Source organism: Diadema antillarum, unplaced genomic scaffold (assembly GCF_040938485.1).
Source record: "Diadema antillarum isolate AM-2024a unplaced genomic scaffold, OU_Dant_1.0 seq00000437_RagTag, whole genome shotgun sequence".
NCBI lineage: Eukaryota > Metazoa > Echinodermata > Echinoidea > Diadematoida > Diadematidae > Diadema > Diadema antillarum.
This window is the reverse complement of record NW_027271414.1, coordinates 363,519-382,122: the sequence shown is the minus strand read 5'-3', so window position 1 is coordinate 382,122 and position 18,604 is coordinate 363,519. Positions and strand designations below refer to the sequence as shown.

The 18,604-nt window shown below is 38.9% G+C and overlaps 1 protein-coding gene across 5 annotated transcripts in view; it reads right to left on the bottom strand.

Annotated features, from left to right (window-relative positions):
• LOC139732583 (alpha-1,6-mannosylglycoprotein 6-beta-N-acetylglucosaminyltransferase A-like) overlaps positions 1–18,604 on the bottom strand; it is a 100,300-nt gene that overhangs the window by 43,906 nt on the left and 37,790 nt on the right. For all 5 annotated transcript variants that reach the window (XM_071643437.1, XM_071643436.1, XM_071643439.1 and 2 more), the window contains one exon: positions 16,244–16,408. In XM_071643437.1, the coding sequence (XP_071499538.1) occupies positions 16,244–16,408 (165 nt within the window). The remainder of the gene's footprint in view (positions 1–16,243; positions 16,409–18,604) is intronic.

Sequence of the window (18,604 nt, the reverse complement as noted above, 5' to 3'; positions counted from 1 at the left end):
ATCCTTGGAAGAAATTAATCTGAACTGAATGAAAGGCGTGCAACACAGGGCACAGACAATCAAATATTCACAGTGAAATCAGAGGAACGCCACGAAGGTTTATTCACGATGAGGTGAATGTCAATAAACTGCAGAGCATGGCGTCCTCTGGGAGTCGAAGTGCTGGAAATGAGACTGTGATGGTCTTGGCATGGTCTTTGGAATGAATTACAATTCCCTGAAAAAAAAAAAAACAGTTGCCATTCAGAGTTAAAGTTATTGTGGTGGCTCGGCCTGGAATCTTAAAAATCTATGCCCTTGTTTCAGTCTGTTCAAGTCCACAGGCAGAAGAGTTTAATAGTGCCATTTGGCATTCTCATTGCCTTGTCCTTCTAGGGAAGCTTTGAGATCACCATTCCAATGGTTGCTTGCTTCACTACGAGCAAATTGCTTCCAGCAGCACATTTTTACATGAGAAAATTCACTTTCAATTTGTCATTTGCTAAAAAATCACTAAAAGAACAAAACATGCCTTTAAATCACCTCCAAAGTTCTTCATGAAATTTATTTCAAGTCAAATATATGATACCACAGGTCCTTTTGTATGATGTATGTTTCATATCAGCCACTTCAAAATCAGCATAAACTAGAAATATCACTTAAGGTGATTAATACCCCCGCCCCGTGACGACAGTCTTACCCAAGGAATGATCTTTCCTTGATCTTCTGCCATTTAAATGCCGTTACCATGGCAACGCAGCTTCCGACACGTCCGAAAAATATGTCTTGCACATCTTCCCACCAAGACTATTGTGTGTGCCACATTTCATAAGCTTTTGTCAAAAACTGAGGAAGTAGTTCAATCCACAAGATCTTTCCTTGATCTTCCGCCATTAATATGCTGTTACCATGGCAACGCAGCTTCCGACACGTCCAAAAAATATGTCTTGCACATCTTCCCAGCAAGACCAATGTGTGTGCCACATTTCATGAGCTTCAGTCGAATACAGAGGAAGTAGTTCAATCCGCAAGATCTTTCCTTGATCTTCTGCCATTAATATGCCGTTACCATGGCAACGTACTTTCGGGTACTGTCAAAAAATGCGTCTTGCACATCTACAACCAAAGGCACACATCTGTACCAAGTTTCATGGAAATTGGGCAAAAACTGAGGAAGTAGTTTGCAACACAAAATTTTCCATCATTTTGGCTCATAATATGTGAGCTGTTACCATGGCAACATACTTTTTGTCACTGTCAAGAAATGTGTCATGCTGACCTATATCCTAAGACAAACATTCAATATGAATTCCATGAGAATTGGAAGAACACGGATGAAGCAGTTTTGCCATGAAGCATTTTGCCCTATATTTTACCAATAACATGCCGTTACCATGGCAACGCACTTTTTGCCACTGCGGAAATATGTGTCTTGCACATTTACATATTCAGATGAACATCTGTACCTAATTTCATAAAAATTGATCAAAAACTGTGGGAGGAGTTCGCGACGCAAGATTTGTACCCATTTTTGCCCATAATATGCCGTTACCATGGCAACGTACTTTTGGGTACTGTCAAAAAATATGTCTTGCACATCTACAACCCAAGGCACACATCTGTGCCAAGTTTTATGGGAATCGGTTGAAAACTGAGGAAGTAGTTCGCGACGCAAGATTTGCAACGGACCGACCGCCCGACCGACCGCCCGACCGCCCGACCGCCCGACCGACCGCCCGACCGACCGCCCGCTGATTCCTATATACCCCCTTCAAACTTCGTTTGGCAGGGGTATAATAATCTGGAAATAACGATGTTTGGTGTTCCTCTGACAGCTATGAAGAATAAATCCAAAGCCCAAGGGCACCAAATGACCCCGTCACTTGCATGTTTTTTTATCATACAATGTAGGTCCTAGAAAGTCCCGCATCACTGCATGCAGAGGCCATCCTTTGAAGGCCTACATGTACATTGTAGATCTCACAATAGAAGATGTCCCCACGACTGCTGCGACTGATCAGTTGCTGGCACTACACATGCGACTCGAAAGACAAAAAAAAAAAATAAATAAACAAATAAAAAAATGCCTTGTGCTCTCACCACGAAGGCGACTCCAGGGCAACTTCTGAGATGTCTTCAAACAAGGTGACAACTTTAATATTTGCCCGACTATTGGGGAGATGTTGTTGCAACATCTTTGGTAGGCCGCAAATGGGTCTCTTCAAGGTTCTGGAGAGGTCTCAGAGACCTTGCAGCAAAAAAATAATACTTTGCTGTGACTCATGTATGTCACAGAGATATCAGGTAGTCATCATGGAGACCAGCTGGGGGGGGGGGGGGGGGGGGTAGACAAACGTCTGTCAGCGCTGACAAAATCACCATAGAATGTCAGTGACCAGAGCATCTCAGCCAATCAGAGACCAAGGGTAGATTGTAGAAGACATTGTGGCTGGAGACATTTCTGAGACTAAAAAAAATGAATGTGTTGATTATCCCCGCACTTGAGACCTGCAAAGTCTAGCAACAAATAAAAAGTAGTCTTCAGCCCAATGAGATACCCACTTAACTGGCACCCATCACTGCATACTTTGCATGATATCATGCCATTTATCACGTCTATCTTACTAATAATTCAAGATATTTCTATCACATTGGATGTGCAATGGTGCGCTGTGTGATTCCACACTGATACCAAAGTATACAGGTCCATGCACAAATTGCTATAATGCTGAAAATGTGTATAGCAACTGATTTTTTTTTAAAGAAGTCATCTCGACTCATTCTACAATGGAGAAGTTGCTGAAATAAATGCTCATCACCAATTAGTGCAGTCAACGTGTTGGTAGCCGAGTTTAGCTGATTACAGCAGGTGCTGTAACTGTGAGGATTACAGCTTTTCCCATGGTAACTGTAAATGCTGCACACAGCAATTGCTATAATTACAAAGACCTAAAGAACCAGGAGCACCATATCATATATAATACAGATACCAGCCATCGGTCAGTTCGGTAATTGCTGTCACCATATCAGTCGACCTTAACGCTCAAGGCTAATTGGTTGTGGGGGGGGGGGGGGGCATGGATGAGCTGTCATTGTGATGACTGCTGTCTTAATGACTGCAGTTTTTGTCACTTTAAACATCACAGACATCTTCATGAAATGGGCTCCTACAATGTATTTCAAGTTTCTTCATCTTTCTTCTACTCATGCTGTGACGCATATCAAGGGAAGACCTCATCAGTTTAACACAGTCTTCAATAGGGCAGTTCACACTCTAAAACTATCTTTCTTTGACTGACAAGATCACAAGCTTATGTCTCTATTCACTTTAGACACAAATTCACAGAATTCTGCACGTCTGCATGAACTATGGATTTATAAGCTCTAATGTCACCTGGAGATTTGCCGCTGATTAAAGCATCATTTTTACCTGGGACACTGGAATGATGACGCATTAGATGCAATAGTGAATTGTGATTGGTCCATCACCCTGTAAAAAGATCAGTACCTAGAGTACAAATGTAGCCAGGAATTATCTTTAAAATCCTGTTTTAAAATGTTTAACATCAATTGTTTAAAATACATTGTAGACTGAAGTATTCATGGAGATATATGACCTATATTTTTATTATCTATACCGCAACAATGAGATGGATGGAATGTAGACTACATTTGTAGCTTAACCTTGTAATCACTTCTGCCATGGTGCGTGCTCATCTGTATGCACTCTAGCATGTGATAGTATTGAAATTATGCATTCTTAATTAGATAGGAAAGACACTGCATCAGTGACTAGCTATTACATGGAATATCAGTTGCACTTCAACAGCTACTGTGGAGACTCACTTCCCTGTGTTGACACTCTATTAAACATGATTGGAAACATACAATGCAAAGATGCCAACTTCTTGACATAGAAAAACAGATGGAATATCAAAAAAAAAATAAAATCAGATTTTCATGAAATCTTGACACCATCACTAGTCCGTTGGCTCTGGGCAAGTCAAATTAATGTCAGACAAATTGTTTCCCTGGTACACAGTAAGAACAGGCACGCTTGTAAAAATGTTGCTACTTCATCAACATTGATGAGAAAATTGTAAAGCATCCACGCATTTCCTGCCCATTTACGTACGTTCGTCATTCAATGCTTTTGTAGAGGTTCCAGGTATTTAGTAATCTTTCTATACGATAACGCTGTTTTCTGCAGTTTTCTGTGGATGCTATTGGCTTCATTTTAAATTTTACTTGAAAGATGAAAAGTCGTACTTTAAGGAGGCAATATCGTATCATCATATTTCACACTGTTTATCGTACTAAATACTATAAAATCGTACTGGTTTGCATCTCTGACAATGTACATTTTCGCAGCATGATCATAAATGAGATCTCCATTGGTGTGAATGCCCACCAAGATGGCACTGTATGGCAATTTGATTTGGAGCCAGGAGGGACTCGTCAAGAAAAGTCAGTACCACATTATTTGTCGAGAGGACAATGCTGATGCATGAACTTCTACACAGGAAGGCAGAGAGAGATCACACTTGATATGTGTCTATCAACACACTTTTCTTTCTTTGCCTTCACCCTGTTATTCCCTCGGACACCTTCACATGACAACTTGAACCAGTTTACAATGGAAGAAATCAGCCCCTTTTACTACTACACGATTCAAATAACAGGTCAACCAACCCTTCTGTCACTGTACCTTTCTCCTATATTTCCTGTCTCCTATATTTCCTGGAATAATTAACCCCTTGAGGACGAGTCCCGAGTATACTTGGGCAAGTGTCCATGGGAAATACGCAGAGCTACCAAGTCTCACGCATTCTGCGTGAGACTCAAGCATTTAGGGGCCATCTCACGATCTCACGCATGACACCCATTTTTCTCACGCATCGGGCGAAGTCTGCAACTTGGGCCTATAATAATGAGCATAGCTCAAAAGATTAAAGTGATAGTTGCAATTGAAGGTATATTTCCCTTTTGTCTTTCAAAATAAGTAAAAAATAGTCACTTAAGTATGCACCTGATCGCACCATTAAGAGCTAAAAATTGAAAAAGCTCCCTACCGTGGGAGGCCACAGGGGGGAAAAACCCCTCCCACACCCTCGCTCGCGCACACATTCACATGCCGAGATGCCGATTCATGAAAATCTCACTCATAAATTTTTTTTGAACTTGGCATCCCTGAAAACGTGTTGTAGCAAAATCAAACCGTCCTTTACAGATTAAGATATTATGACAACTTGAACCCATTTACAAACACTGGTAGAAATCAGCCCGTTTGCTACATGATTCCAAGAACATGTCATTCAACCCTCTTTTTTCCTGGATGTTCCCCTCTTTTCCCTTGGGCACGGTACCGTGACAACTTAAACCCATTCACACTGGTAGCAATCAGCCCGTTCACTATGTAATGATTCCAAAAGTACATTACAATCATACACTGTACCAATCCCTGTTTTACTTTGTCTTTCCCCAAGAACAAAGTCCTGTGATCAGTTGAACCCATTTACACTGTAAAAATCAGCCCCATTCACTCCATGATTGCAATATTGCACGGCATCTCCCAGGGTTCCATAGTACTAGTAGTCAATTGGGTTACAATGCAAAACAGCAACCTGGAATATTGATTGGGGCCTGTTCACATTTATACCATGCCTGAAGTTGAAAGGACCATTATTACATTTCTATGGCATATTGTTAGCCCTGGCACAGATGAATGGGCCACACACAAAGGAAACAAATAACTGGAACCATACAATATAGGGCCTACACATTTGTTTTACACGTCTTTTCAAGCGGCTACTCTATTCTGTTCGATTTTTTTTTATACTGCTGAGTAAGAATATTGTAGTACATATTAAAGTACTATCGAACCTGTATGACTGTGGCTCTGCAAAGCCAGTGTTGGTAAGCAACAGATGCAGCATGAAAGGCAGAGCACTGCAAGTTTGTAACAGTTGAATTGCAAGGAAATTCTGGGGGTTACACAGTAAAAGTGGTGTGTTTTTAATTCCTCGGAATCAGGACATCTTTTGGTGGAATACTGTGAGGTGCAAAAATACTTAGTGTGTTTTAATTTTGCACTGCTTTCTGGTCGCGTGAAATGTGTGAAAATTTCAAAATTGCGAAAATTTCCACTTTTACAGTAAATTAACTCTTTATGTGCCACGTTCGCACGTCCGACTCAGTCAACGGCGTGCCAACTTCGCATATTCTGCTCAACAAACAAAGCCGCCAAAACAGATTGATAAATCGCTATTAAATCCCGCAGTACAATCAAAGCGTTTCTCGCGCTTTTGTTCCTCTCACATACGGCTTGCATTCTTTGTGGTGAATGACTATCAAGCGGTGTTCCCAACTAGATTTTGCATGTACACTTTAAGTTTCTGTCACTATTTTATGTGCAAAAGTCATTCCTTTACAGTAATGTAGCAACTGGTAATTCAAAAGAAAAATTGAAAATAGAATTATTATACATAGTATATGGAAGCAAAGTTTGGCATTCCTCTTTAACTTTGCTCACTATTATGTCCAGCTTTACAGAAATTTGTAGAAGTTATACAGATTGGAAAAACATAATTCTTTCTCTAAGCATGACTATCTTCGTGTCTCAGAATAACGTGGCACACAGGGGGTTTCGACCATGGCACATAAAGAGTTAATAGCATCATGGTACATTGTAACTCTGCAATGAAAAACACCCATGAAGAGATGCCTGGTAAATTTTTTTTTAGTTATGGCCACATTCCGAAACAGTAAATTTTCAGCTTTAAAATAAAACCCATCAAGGTTGGATATTTCTGACCCATCAAAATGAGTGAAGAAAACTAAGATGCAAGAATTCTGGTTTTTAAAAGAAGGGCTCTGAATTTCAAGGGGATTTCTGGGCCAATTATAAGTTAGTCTGATAAGAAAGAATGAAAAAAAAAACTGAAAAATTTGATCAAAATTTGAGAAAATTGAGGGGAGTTACGACATTGTGAAGCTTGCTAATTTCTGCAAAACAAACAGTTCATGTGCACTTGATATGAATATGCAAATGAGTGAGCTGATGATATCATCACATAACAATTTTCCATTGATCGTGTAAAAACTTGCACCAAATTTCCTGTTATTTAAAGTATAAAACATATCAATTTGTTATACCTGCCTGGCTACCTTCAAAACAATGATCAGTCACAGATATAGGATTTGAGACTGTGGCATAATTGCCCTTGATCGAAACAATGGAAATTTCATGAATTTTTGTACATAATTATATTGTATACTGTATGTCAAAGTGTGAGGGGATGACATTATCAGTTCAATTTCTGCATATTCATATTGACTGCTCAAGAACTGTTAATGTGAAAATTAGTGAATCCTCCACAATCTCATAACTTCCTTAATTTTTATCTGATTTTAATCAAACTTTCAGTTGTGCCTGTACCATCTACTGTAGTATTTTACTCTTTCTTTTAAGATAAACTTTTATTTGTCTCAGATTTCCCCTTTAAGGGTTTATTTAAGTGGAAGGAGATAATACTGCCGTTTCCACTTTCTGCCGCGATGACTAGAAAATGTACAACTATTTTGATTATCATCATTATTCTTCTTCCACAATTAAGTAACAGGAGGTATTTTGTATTATACACTGTCTCATATGAATGTTGCTGCTGCGGTTTCTTTATAGATGATTGACTTGCACATTTTCATATTCGTAGACATTTGGGGGATATAGTTGAGTTTAATCTCAAAAGTGTCCAACTACATACGTATGTACCTGTAGTCTCATACATTGATATCATTCTTCATGCTTGTTACTTTTTAGCACACACAATGTCTGCAAACCTACAATGTATAACATTGGTTTTTGTTGATGTTGTTGCTTTATAGTTGTGGCTTCACAAGATCAAGAATTACTCAGAAATTTAATAGATTACCCAGAGGCTACATTATACTTTAGACGGAGTGAAAGGCAAATTTGATGGATACACTGGAGATACACAAGGTCAAATGACTGTAAAATATTAACAATAACAGAGCAAACTACACAAACAGTATACAGGGAAGAATGCCATACAAAAATGCATCCATTCCCACACAGAAGAGGTCTCTTTTCTCGACACCGAGGTGGCCTTGAATTACTTCTCGAGTGTGAAATGGGCATTTTCCTCCCCGAGTTTAATGCTATCCAGCACGCACAGCTGGGGGGCGGGGCGACTCTAACGCTGGAGCTGGTAGACAAAATGAGGTTAAATTTGTTGTCCAGTCCTCTGGGGCGGTTGGAGCATTCCTCATTCAAGGTCAAGTTGAGCGGCCAAATTTGTAGAGTCATTAGCTACTGCCAGTGCCTATTCCATTGCTCTGACATCAATGCCACAGATGTGCTGAAAGTAAGACACCTGCTGTCTACATCTCATCAATAAAAGCTGTTGCTTTGTGGCATTGGAAAACACAAAATATATGAAAGAGTGTGTGTGTGTGTGTGTGTGTGTGTGTGTGTGTGTGTGTGTGTGTGTGTGTGTGTGTGTGTGTGTCTCCAGCAGCATTTGAAAGTGGAGGCATTGAAAAAATGCTATCACTAGCAGTTAAAACATACCCAAATTCAGTAAATGTTTATATTTTAGACAGTGGATTCATGGAAGACATATTCACAAAGACTCATCAAAAAATACACTGCAAATACTGTGTTTTAAGAAACAATGTGTTATTTCTACAAGCACATTAATATCACTTTCCGTGTCAGCCATTTACTGTCGGCACAGAATGCAAACATTTCGCCACACCTTTTCCTTGGTAAATGCCAAACAAGATATTTTCATTGTTATAATTCAATATATACATCACAGTAATGTTCATATTCTGATGGTTATAAAAATGAGTAGGAGAATATTCTTACATTTCTATAATTTTGCTTTGAGACAATGTACAGCTTTGTATAAAACAGTCTGAGACTACAGACTCAGACATGTAGACTACATCAATGTTCTCAGAAAATGTACCATAAAATCATTCTTGCCAGAATGTTCCATTTGTGAAAATTCTGACAAATTCTATCTAGATGTACCTTAAATGACTCATTATGGTACCAAAGAACAAATTAATGTATTGTAATTTGGTTTGAAATGCATCACGGAATCCATGCATTGTCAGAATGAAAAATTCATTTATACCATGCAAAGTCCCCGGAGAGGTAGTTGCACAAAAAAAAAAAAAAAAAAAAAAAAAAATCTTCATGTTATTATCATCAAACGAATACCTCTATTAGTATTCAACATAATCATTGGTTGAGAACCAGAAGGTCTTTACGGCAATATGGGGGTATTGAGCTATAGGTATTGTATTGTAGAGTGCAATCTCCTATCATTGCGTCTATTTCAAATTATTTTCATCTTCATTAAAATGTTTAAAATCAAAACCATAAAGGCACTATCTAAACAGATATTCAGAACAAAGCTTATAAATCTTTCCACTGTTGACTTAATAAACTTTTCAATTCTTGAAAATGGATTGTTTTCTTTTCATAAACACTCAAATATTTCCAGAATACGATAGTGTCCTTCTAGTTCTCAGCCGACAATATTTTACGTTGGAAAAAAGATTAGACGGAGCTGGATGAATTCAAGAAATATGTATGTCAGAAAAAAACTATTCAGGGAAAAGTTTACCAGCATGGTGAGATTTGTTCATAGATCACTTGATAGTGACAGTATTATTTTTGAAATGTCTATAACTTAAGCTGGAGTTTTCTCACATTTGATTTTTCTTTTAATAGGAACATTATCAAACAGCTTTACAGTCAGCAAGGTTTGACAATGTCTCAGACAGAATATTATAGGTACTGTTTACCACTGGGAGCATTGATTCAAAAAATATTCAAGTTATCACATTTGATGCATACATGAGTGGGTCAGTTGTTTAACAAAACATCCTACCATATAAATTTTGCAACAAAGCCTAAAATATAAGGAGATATCCCTATTTTTCTCAATAAAACATAACTGTAGACAGTTTATTCTAGAAGGAATCTTATTACAACTATTGTTCACATTCTATATATTTCACAATACTTAACATTGATTATGAATACTGACTAAAATTTTTACATTGGTTGTTTCTATCCCTAACTCATATTTTAGAAGCATTTCGAAGCACTAAAGCTAGATTTTTGCTTCACTGGTCTGCAAATGGTAAATAATGCCTGTAAAGTGAACTAGCTGCTGATTGATAGTTTGTACAATTACAAAAACATTTGCCCAGCCAGTTGTTTTCTCTGTCACTTTGTGTTAACAATTCCCCTCCCACACCCACCTCCTCGAACCCTCCCCCCCCCTTTCCCTACAATGACTTCCTGCCTTGAAAACCTCCACTGTCGGGGTAAGTTTCTTTCTGCCATAGATGTGGACTTTCGCTGCAAATGCCCTTTTCCTCGCATGAAGCTGCTGTCATTAAAGCTACGCCATACTGCGCAAAGAAAGCAAACACTGATTTCCCCCCATACTCCCGTCTACAAGCACAGATGATGAAATCATGGCTCTCTGTATAATAACTCTCTACAATCATTGGGAACCTTGTCATAAGCCCCTTGCTGAAGGCATTGCACATAATTTGGAGTCCTCTTTTAACCCGTATACGACGGTTTGATTTTGCTACAATACGCATTTCCCATAGACACCTGCCGAGTATACTCGGGACTCGTCCTCAACGGGTTAACATGTAATATGGCAAAAAAATGTTTGCACAAAGTGAGAAAATGGCATTGTACTGTGTAAGAATTGAGGTATTGAATGAATTACAAGATAAACAAAAATGAATTACTACTAAAAAAAAAAAAATAACCAAACTTTCATTATGATAATTCAAGGCTGCACACTAACCCATTTTTTCTACTGGTCCCACCTGCCTGGTTGACCAGTAGGTACCCAATTTTTTTCCATTTTTACTGGTAAATTCCTGAAAAAGTTACTGGTCCGATAGTGAATTTTACTGGTCCTGGACCGTCGCGCAGCACTGGATAATTCAAACTAAACAATACTAAAAATAGCAGGAGTTTCCCTTGTTTGAATGTTTGCTAAATAAATAAGAATTTAGTAGTGAAAGTATTCTGATGAAACTTAACGAGGAGGCTATAAAGCAAATTCATTGTGGCCACTCTGGGTAAGAACAATTCAGATGATGCAATACCCAGTCTGTATGATCATGCTTCATTTTGAAGCTTTGAAGCAGATTACCAATGAGATGAAATTTTGAAGGGCAGTGGCCAAGCGACTTTATCCAACATAACATCTCACAAGATAAAAGTCAGATGAATGCTTGCCTTGACTAACAATTACATCAATTCCAAATGAGCAAAGAGACCTTCCAGCTTTGTAATGTCTTCTTTCTCTTTTTCATAAAACAATTAAATCTTAAATTCACTAACAATGCAGAGACCATCAAGTCATGTTTTGAGCAATTCCACCATATTATAGACATTGCATTCAAAGATTTTTTTTTTTTTTTTTTTTTTGGTGGTTACTTTGTGGATGCATTTCAACCAGTCAGCACGATCATTCTGAATGCATTGATGGTTTATCCTACAGTGGTCACCCTGAAGTGTTAACAGTCCAAGTTTTGATTTAATACTAACCATAAACATTTTTTAGATCTTTACAGAAAATGCTTGCCGTTACGGACATTACATTTTTGGGACATGATGATTATAACTCCCTGTGGATGTGTTGAAAAATGTATGAATTGGAGCATTAAAGACTTTACATTTTTAGTGTCACAGCTTTAAATAGTTCACATTTTAAAGTCAATATACAATTGTACATATACTTCTCAGCACAGTTCTAAACAAGTCTATAGACAAGGCTAATATTTGTAGGTTTTTTTGTTTTTTTTTTCATTCTTCAACATAACCTATCTGAAGTGTAACTGTGGAATAATGAGAGTCAAAGATTGTGTGTGTGTGTGTGTTTTTTTTTTACAGTATCAAAATGCAATGTACCAAAATGAGAGAACTGGACAAGTTCTTGTAGTTGATACTTTTGTCCCTGTAGCTCATATATTTCAAATAATTGCAGATGATTTTTTAAGGAAAAAGTTTCATTTTTCATGCCCTGACTATCTTCACCAAGCCTACTCAGAGCAGAGAAAGCTACTACACAAAACATGCATTAATGCTGTAGGAGCGTCTATTGCTGCGAAATGGGGTACACCTTCTGATTCTAGATGTTATGCAGAATTCGGATGAAATTGTGGCTAGTTACGAATAAATAAGCCCTACAAAGCAATTCTCTTGTGCGGTGACATTTTGCAGTGTTTGCCTGGCTGCTATAATTGTACAATAAAGTTTGTATGACGATGGTGAATGGTTACCATGAATTTTTGCAGTATGTCATCTAGTTAACAGAGCATCAATAGAACTATCAATCAAATCTATTGAATCATAGCTCTGATGTACTTCATCACGTTCCTAAAAAATGATTTTCAATACTTGGAATCTAGTTTGCATAGGCCTACATAAGTATAGCTATCGGGCAAACACATTTCAGATTGTCGAGAAGGTCTGAGGCATACATTGTAAACTGGTCTGAAATGTTGATTCACCTGTCTTTGTGCTTGGCACTAAATACAATTCAGAGAAATGGAGCAATGTGAAATACATTGTACTGTAATCTTGAGATATATGATGTAGCATCATCTGATTTTTCAGCTACATGTACGTGTGTACTTTAATACTGTGTACATACAATATAGAATTCTTATCAGAGGCAGATGTTCTGTAAAGAGGGGGCATCTAAAGTGCATGCATTCATACACTGAAGCACTCCCCCCCTGGATCTTAAAGCCATACACAATTCATGACCAGGATTCCCAAATAAATCAGAGAGTGAGGCCAGCCTTCCTATCGCATGGTAAAATGTATAGCGCCACACTACCGGGTCTTTGACTTGAAAGACTATTCCTCCATACACACCCCCATGTTTTGACACAAATTTAATTGCATTAGGACAAATTTTCTTGCATATATGGTGTCTGTCATTTTGGTATCCACGCACCTCATGGTCAATAATCGTCACAGCAAATGTGGGAACCGTTGCCATGGAAACATCGAGCTGTCTCTCACAGAAAAGCAAAGAAAAATGCCCCTGGAGAAAGATAGCAGAGAACATACAGGGCATACTTTCCCATGTAGTGAGCTGCAATCATGAATGATGTTGCATCCATCTACCTTTAATAGGAAGAGATGATTTCCCAAAGGTACAGTGTACACGAAAATCCTTGCATTAAAACAAATACACTAGTCTTCTTTCATTACCATTTCCTTTCCCAAGATGCCAAGTTTTAGCAAATAAAAAAAAAGACTTTGTATTTACATCCAAATATCAGCTTTATCTTATGAGGCAATTGCTGTGGACTTTATATCTTTTTTCATTTTTTTTTTTCTGTCAAGAAAGATGCCATCTGCTGGCAACACGAGCAAGTTTCCGAGCCCAAAATGCAGTCCCTATTAAAAAATGCTCACTGTTTGATAATGGATGATGCAATATGCAGTCTGAAGCAAACAATTAATTTGCCCTTGTACATTGTAATAGTAATAGTAATAATAATAATAATAATAATAATAATAATAATAATAATAATAATAATAATAATAATAATAATAATAATAATGATAATAATAATAGTAATAACAATAATGGTAATAATAAAATAATAAAAAAATAAGAATATTAATAACAATAACAATAATGGTAATAATAATAATAGGGGGTATTTACAATGCCCTGTACCACTCAGTCTGAGTGCTCAAAGGGCATGAAAAATCTCTCACACAGCATAAAAGAGACAAAGAAATAGTACATACTTTATAGAAAAAGAAATTATGTCTTCAAATAGGGAAATATTATAAAACTGACAACAATTCCACTGTGATATACAAGTTTGCATTCACATTTGGACCTACAAAGCATAGAGGGATTGTGAGTACTCCTCAGTACGAGCTTAGTACTGATCTTTATCTTTAACAGAAAGAAAATGGTGTTGTGTTTTTGCCCCTATTAGTTCCTTAGCTTCTGCACATTTCAATCTACACTGCAATCTACTTCACATGTGGCTTCATTCCCTTTGTGCAGTGCACAATGTCCACACTCCTGTAGGTTTATAAACACTCCTGGTGAGTTCCACTGTGCTGTGGCATTTTGTCCCGTATCTGTTCAAACGATCTGCCAAAGTAGGTGAGGCTGTTGCTATGGAAACAGGGCATCTTTCCCCCCCCCCCCACTCTTGCACAGCAGTGCTCACGACCTTTAAACATCTGCCTCCATTCTCTAGTACATCAAATTGTCCTGCACCGTACGCTCTGAGGTTGCAGCGCTTCTTTGCTCCTAGCACGTAGGCTGTCCTCAAGAGGGTGTTTGCTCTCTCACATTATCATCAATCAATCAATCAATCAGAATTGATCAATTCTAGATTGTCTTCAATATGGCCAGGGTCCACTCGTATTTGAGGGCCATGTCTTCAGGCTAATTACTATGTCACACCAAGAGATTGGTGTAGTGCAGTATATTCTGAGCTTGTCCACATGAACAAGTCTTGCCAGCCATCTGCACACAGTGGCCATAACGAAAAGAACGGTCTCACCAAAGCTTATATTTGGTGGAAGACATTTGATAGATATTGGATGGTGAACTGTTAGCAACTTAAGCGCCAGTCAATGCCATGTTAAAGTTGACTTCTGCGAGTGAAGTAAAATCAAATACAGAAGAGGCTTCATCATATTCATACATGCTTGTATGTACACTATTTTTCAAGTATGAAATTTGAAAATTTCCCAACAAAAACATCATAGGATTGGCCATCCTCAAGACTGACCTCCGCAGACAATAAAATGATACTCATGAATAATAAGAAACATACTTGGAAGAAAAAACTTACATTTTGGTTAAATGAAAGGAAAATTGCACACACATGTGTCTACTAAATCACAGAAAAAAAACAACAGATTTTTAACGAAGAATGATATTAATATATTCATTTCTTTTCCTTTTGTAAAAAAACAACAACACACACACACACACACACACACACACACACTGACACATCAAACACTGTCAAAACATGTTGCACTAGTTAGGCAGGTCTGCATCTTGCCTTTACTCACAAGTCAGCATCTACAAGATGTCTGATGATGAGTACTACAACATATCATTTATCATGATTTGGTGAGCTTATAAAGAGTATCACATGAAGTCACAAATAGCAATTCATCTAATGGTCATGGCAATACTAGATGCCGATAGGATTTCTGCATTGATTACGCCAAAGACCACCATCATACAAGATTATTGACACTGTATAATATCATAAACATATCACTTGGCAGATGGGCTAAAAGAGTTCAAAGGTAGATTGTGATCCCTTAATGTTAACTTGGCACAGCTGGAAAACATCACTGAGGAACCTGCGCATCCACAATCAAAGCTATGGATGTTTCTGGTTTTGGAGGTGGAGAGGGAGAGGACGAAAAGGAAAGAGGGGTGGGGCCAGAGGATCAAGAGGAGGCAGAGGAGGTGGAGGAAGGGGGAAGGGGGTGAAGAGGAGGAGGAGAGAACAAGAAGGACAAGAAGAATTATGCTTGTAGGAGGTAAAAGAAGAGCAGGAGGAGGAGGAGGTAGAAGAGGAGGACGAGGAAGAGGAGGAGGAGGAGGTGGACGAGGAGGGGAGGGGAGGGGGAAGGGGAGGAGAAGGAGGAGGAGGGAGAAGAGGAGAAAAGGAGGTGGAAGGGAATAAAGAGGAGCAGGAGAGAACAAGGACAAGAAGAACTACACTTGTAGAAGGAAGTAAAAGACGAGCAGGAAGAAGAGGAGGTAGGAGAGGAGGTAGAAGAGGAGGAGGAGGAGAAGGAGGGGAGGGGAGGGGAGGAGGAGGAGGAGGAGGAAGAGGAGGAGGTGGAGGAGGGGAGGGGAGGGAGAGAAAAAGGAGGAGGAGGAGGAGGAGGCAGAGGAGGGGAGGGGAGGGGGAGGAGGAGGAGGAGGAGGAGGAGGAGGGGAGGGGAGGAGAAGGAGGAGGAGGAGGAGAAGGAGGAGGAGGGGGAAGAGGAGGAGGGGAGGAGAGGAGGAGGAGGAGGAGGAGGAGGAGGAGGAGGAAGAGGAGGAGGAGGAGGGGGAGGAGGAGGAGGGGAGGGGGAGGAGGAGGAGGAGGGGAGGGGAGGAGGAGGAGGAAGAGGAGGGAGGAGGAGGAAGAGGAGGGAGAGGGAGGAGGTTATCTCCTCTCTTCTTCTTACCCTTTTTTTGGCTCTGGTGGCATTCTTCTGGTCTCGCTGGAAAGCCTCAGCCGCAGGCAGCCAGTGAGAATCCCACATCCGGGCGATGCGCATCTTCATCCAGCGGAACTTGCTTGGGTCCTGCATTCGCTCAAAGAGACCTTGCTTGTCGAGCCGAATCACGGCCTATCGGGAGGGGAGACAGCGAGAGGAAAGACACAACCAGAGTTGTGATGTTTGGAGGGAGGGATAGGGGGACAAAAAAGGAGAGACAATCACTGAAAGGTTACATAAATTATCCCCCTGCCAGAAAAACAATCCTATTTGGGCACATTCTGTTAAAAGGGGGAACTTGCTGAGGCCATCTTTTGCCCATCTTGGCATGGTCTACTTCCACAGTTCTTTAAGAAATCAGCATTTAATATGAATAATACAATACTAATAGTAGTATTTGTAATTCATGATTACGACAATTATCACTACCTTTCATCCAACAATGACATATGGTAACAGAGTGATACTAAACTAAAAACAAAATACTATTGAACAGATGTAACTTTGGAATTCACTTCAATCTCTAGTTTTGTTCTACACCCCAGACACATCAATTAAAAAAATAACATACATTTGTACATGTATATCAGTAACATTTGAAAAGTAGCGGTGGAACAGGGCCACTAAAAATTTGTATTGGTCCACACAATTTCTAAGAAGGTTATGTTTCAGTGGCCCGATGGGGTAACTACATAAGTTTCAAAATGAATTACAATGTTTCCTTTTATTTCGGGCCATGAAGATTTCAAATTTAAAGAGTTTTAGATGGTGGCCCAGGGTGGTCCACAACTTGAAATTTTAGCATGTTGCAAGCTCAGAATCTGAGAATATTGCAGAAATTGAATATGCGCGGAGCGCACACAATGAGTACGTAGTACGCAATGTTTTGCTGCTTATCTCTCTTTGTGCTGCTTACATTCAATGTTCTCTCTCATGTTTTGCACACAAATATCTAAAGTACCTGGTAGTTTGATGTTTCTTATGTTATGCAAATGTTTTGCACATTATTGAATACTTTTACTTTGAGCTTGTTGCAAATTCTTAAGGATGTTGCATAGCATGTTGCTGGCTTTTTAGGATGTTGCACAAGAATTTTAGCATGTTGCAGCGACATGCTAAAACCCCTCGTGGACCACCCTGTGGCCCAAACTGAACACCAGAAAGAAAAAATGAAGAAATTTTAACATGCTCTCACTTTTCTAGCGCAATGAAAGAGCACTTGACTAACCGCTTTCAGAAAGCAAGGGGAATAATTACATCCCTTAACCCATTGAGGACGAGTCCCGAGTATACTCGGGCAGGTGTCTATGGGAAATGCGGGTTGTAGCAAAATCAGTCCGTCCTCAACGGGTTAACACATGTCAGTATCAAGTTGATGGAATGTGTAATTTTCATTAAAAAATGAATTTTTGTGGAATGCTCTTTATATTTTCTTTATATTGTTGTCCACACATGATGCCATAAACTCAAGTAGTCTCATCATTCAGTGGTTTCAACACCATAACTTTTAAAATTCATAACTTTCGCATCGATTGTCCAATTTTCCTCAAACTTTCACTGATGTGTTGTACACAATGTATTAATGTTGCTGCTTTCACTCAATCCATATTTCTCTCCAGGTTTGGGTTTCCTTTAAGCAAGACCAAAGCAGGTGGTTTGTATGGACTATATAATCCATTTCCACGTAAACAATATAAAAATTGACGTCAAAGTCATACAGTTCATACAGGGTCGGCAAAGGTCGGCAGAGAATGCCCGACAAAGAAAGCTGCTTTGGGAATTAAATAGGAAATTGGGTCACACATATGGATAAGTGAAGAGCTGGCAGTAACGACACTGTCAGGTTAAGATGTTTCTTGAATCAACTCGGCAACACACAGACTAGCTTCACACAAAGTGGGTCTCACAATTATTTCCTCATCCTTATTTCACCGTTCTCATGTTTGTTTGGTTTTTTATTTTGTTTTTGTTTTTGATTTTGCTAATGGGTGTGGTGAATTTTTCACCGAGATTATGAAATAAAAATAAACTCACAAAGGAGAAATTAAGTAAAAAAAAAGATAATGTGGAGTATGATGGTGGCTGATCATGGCCCCAAACATTCACACAATGAAATCAAGGAGGTTGTCATGAACACTCAGGAGATACTTGTTTGTTGCAAGGAAAAGGCAAAAAGTTACAGCAATTCCCAAACCAGGGAAAAAAGGATTTTGAATTCTGTTGATGGGACAGGAAAGAGATATTTAAGTTTTCGGGTGCCTCTTTAAAAGAATCGTGAAAACTTACCAGCTCTGTCATTGCAACTTATTATCATTACAGTTTGTTTTT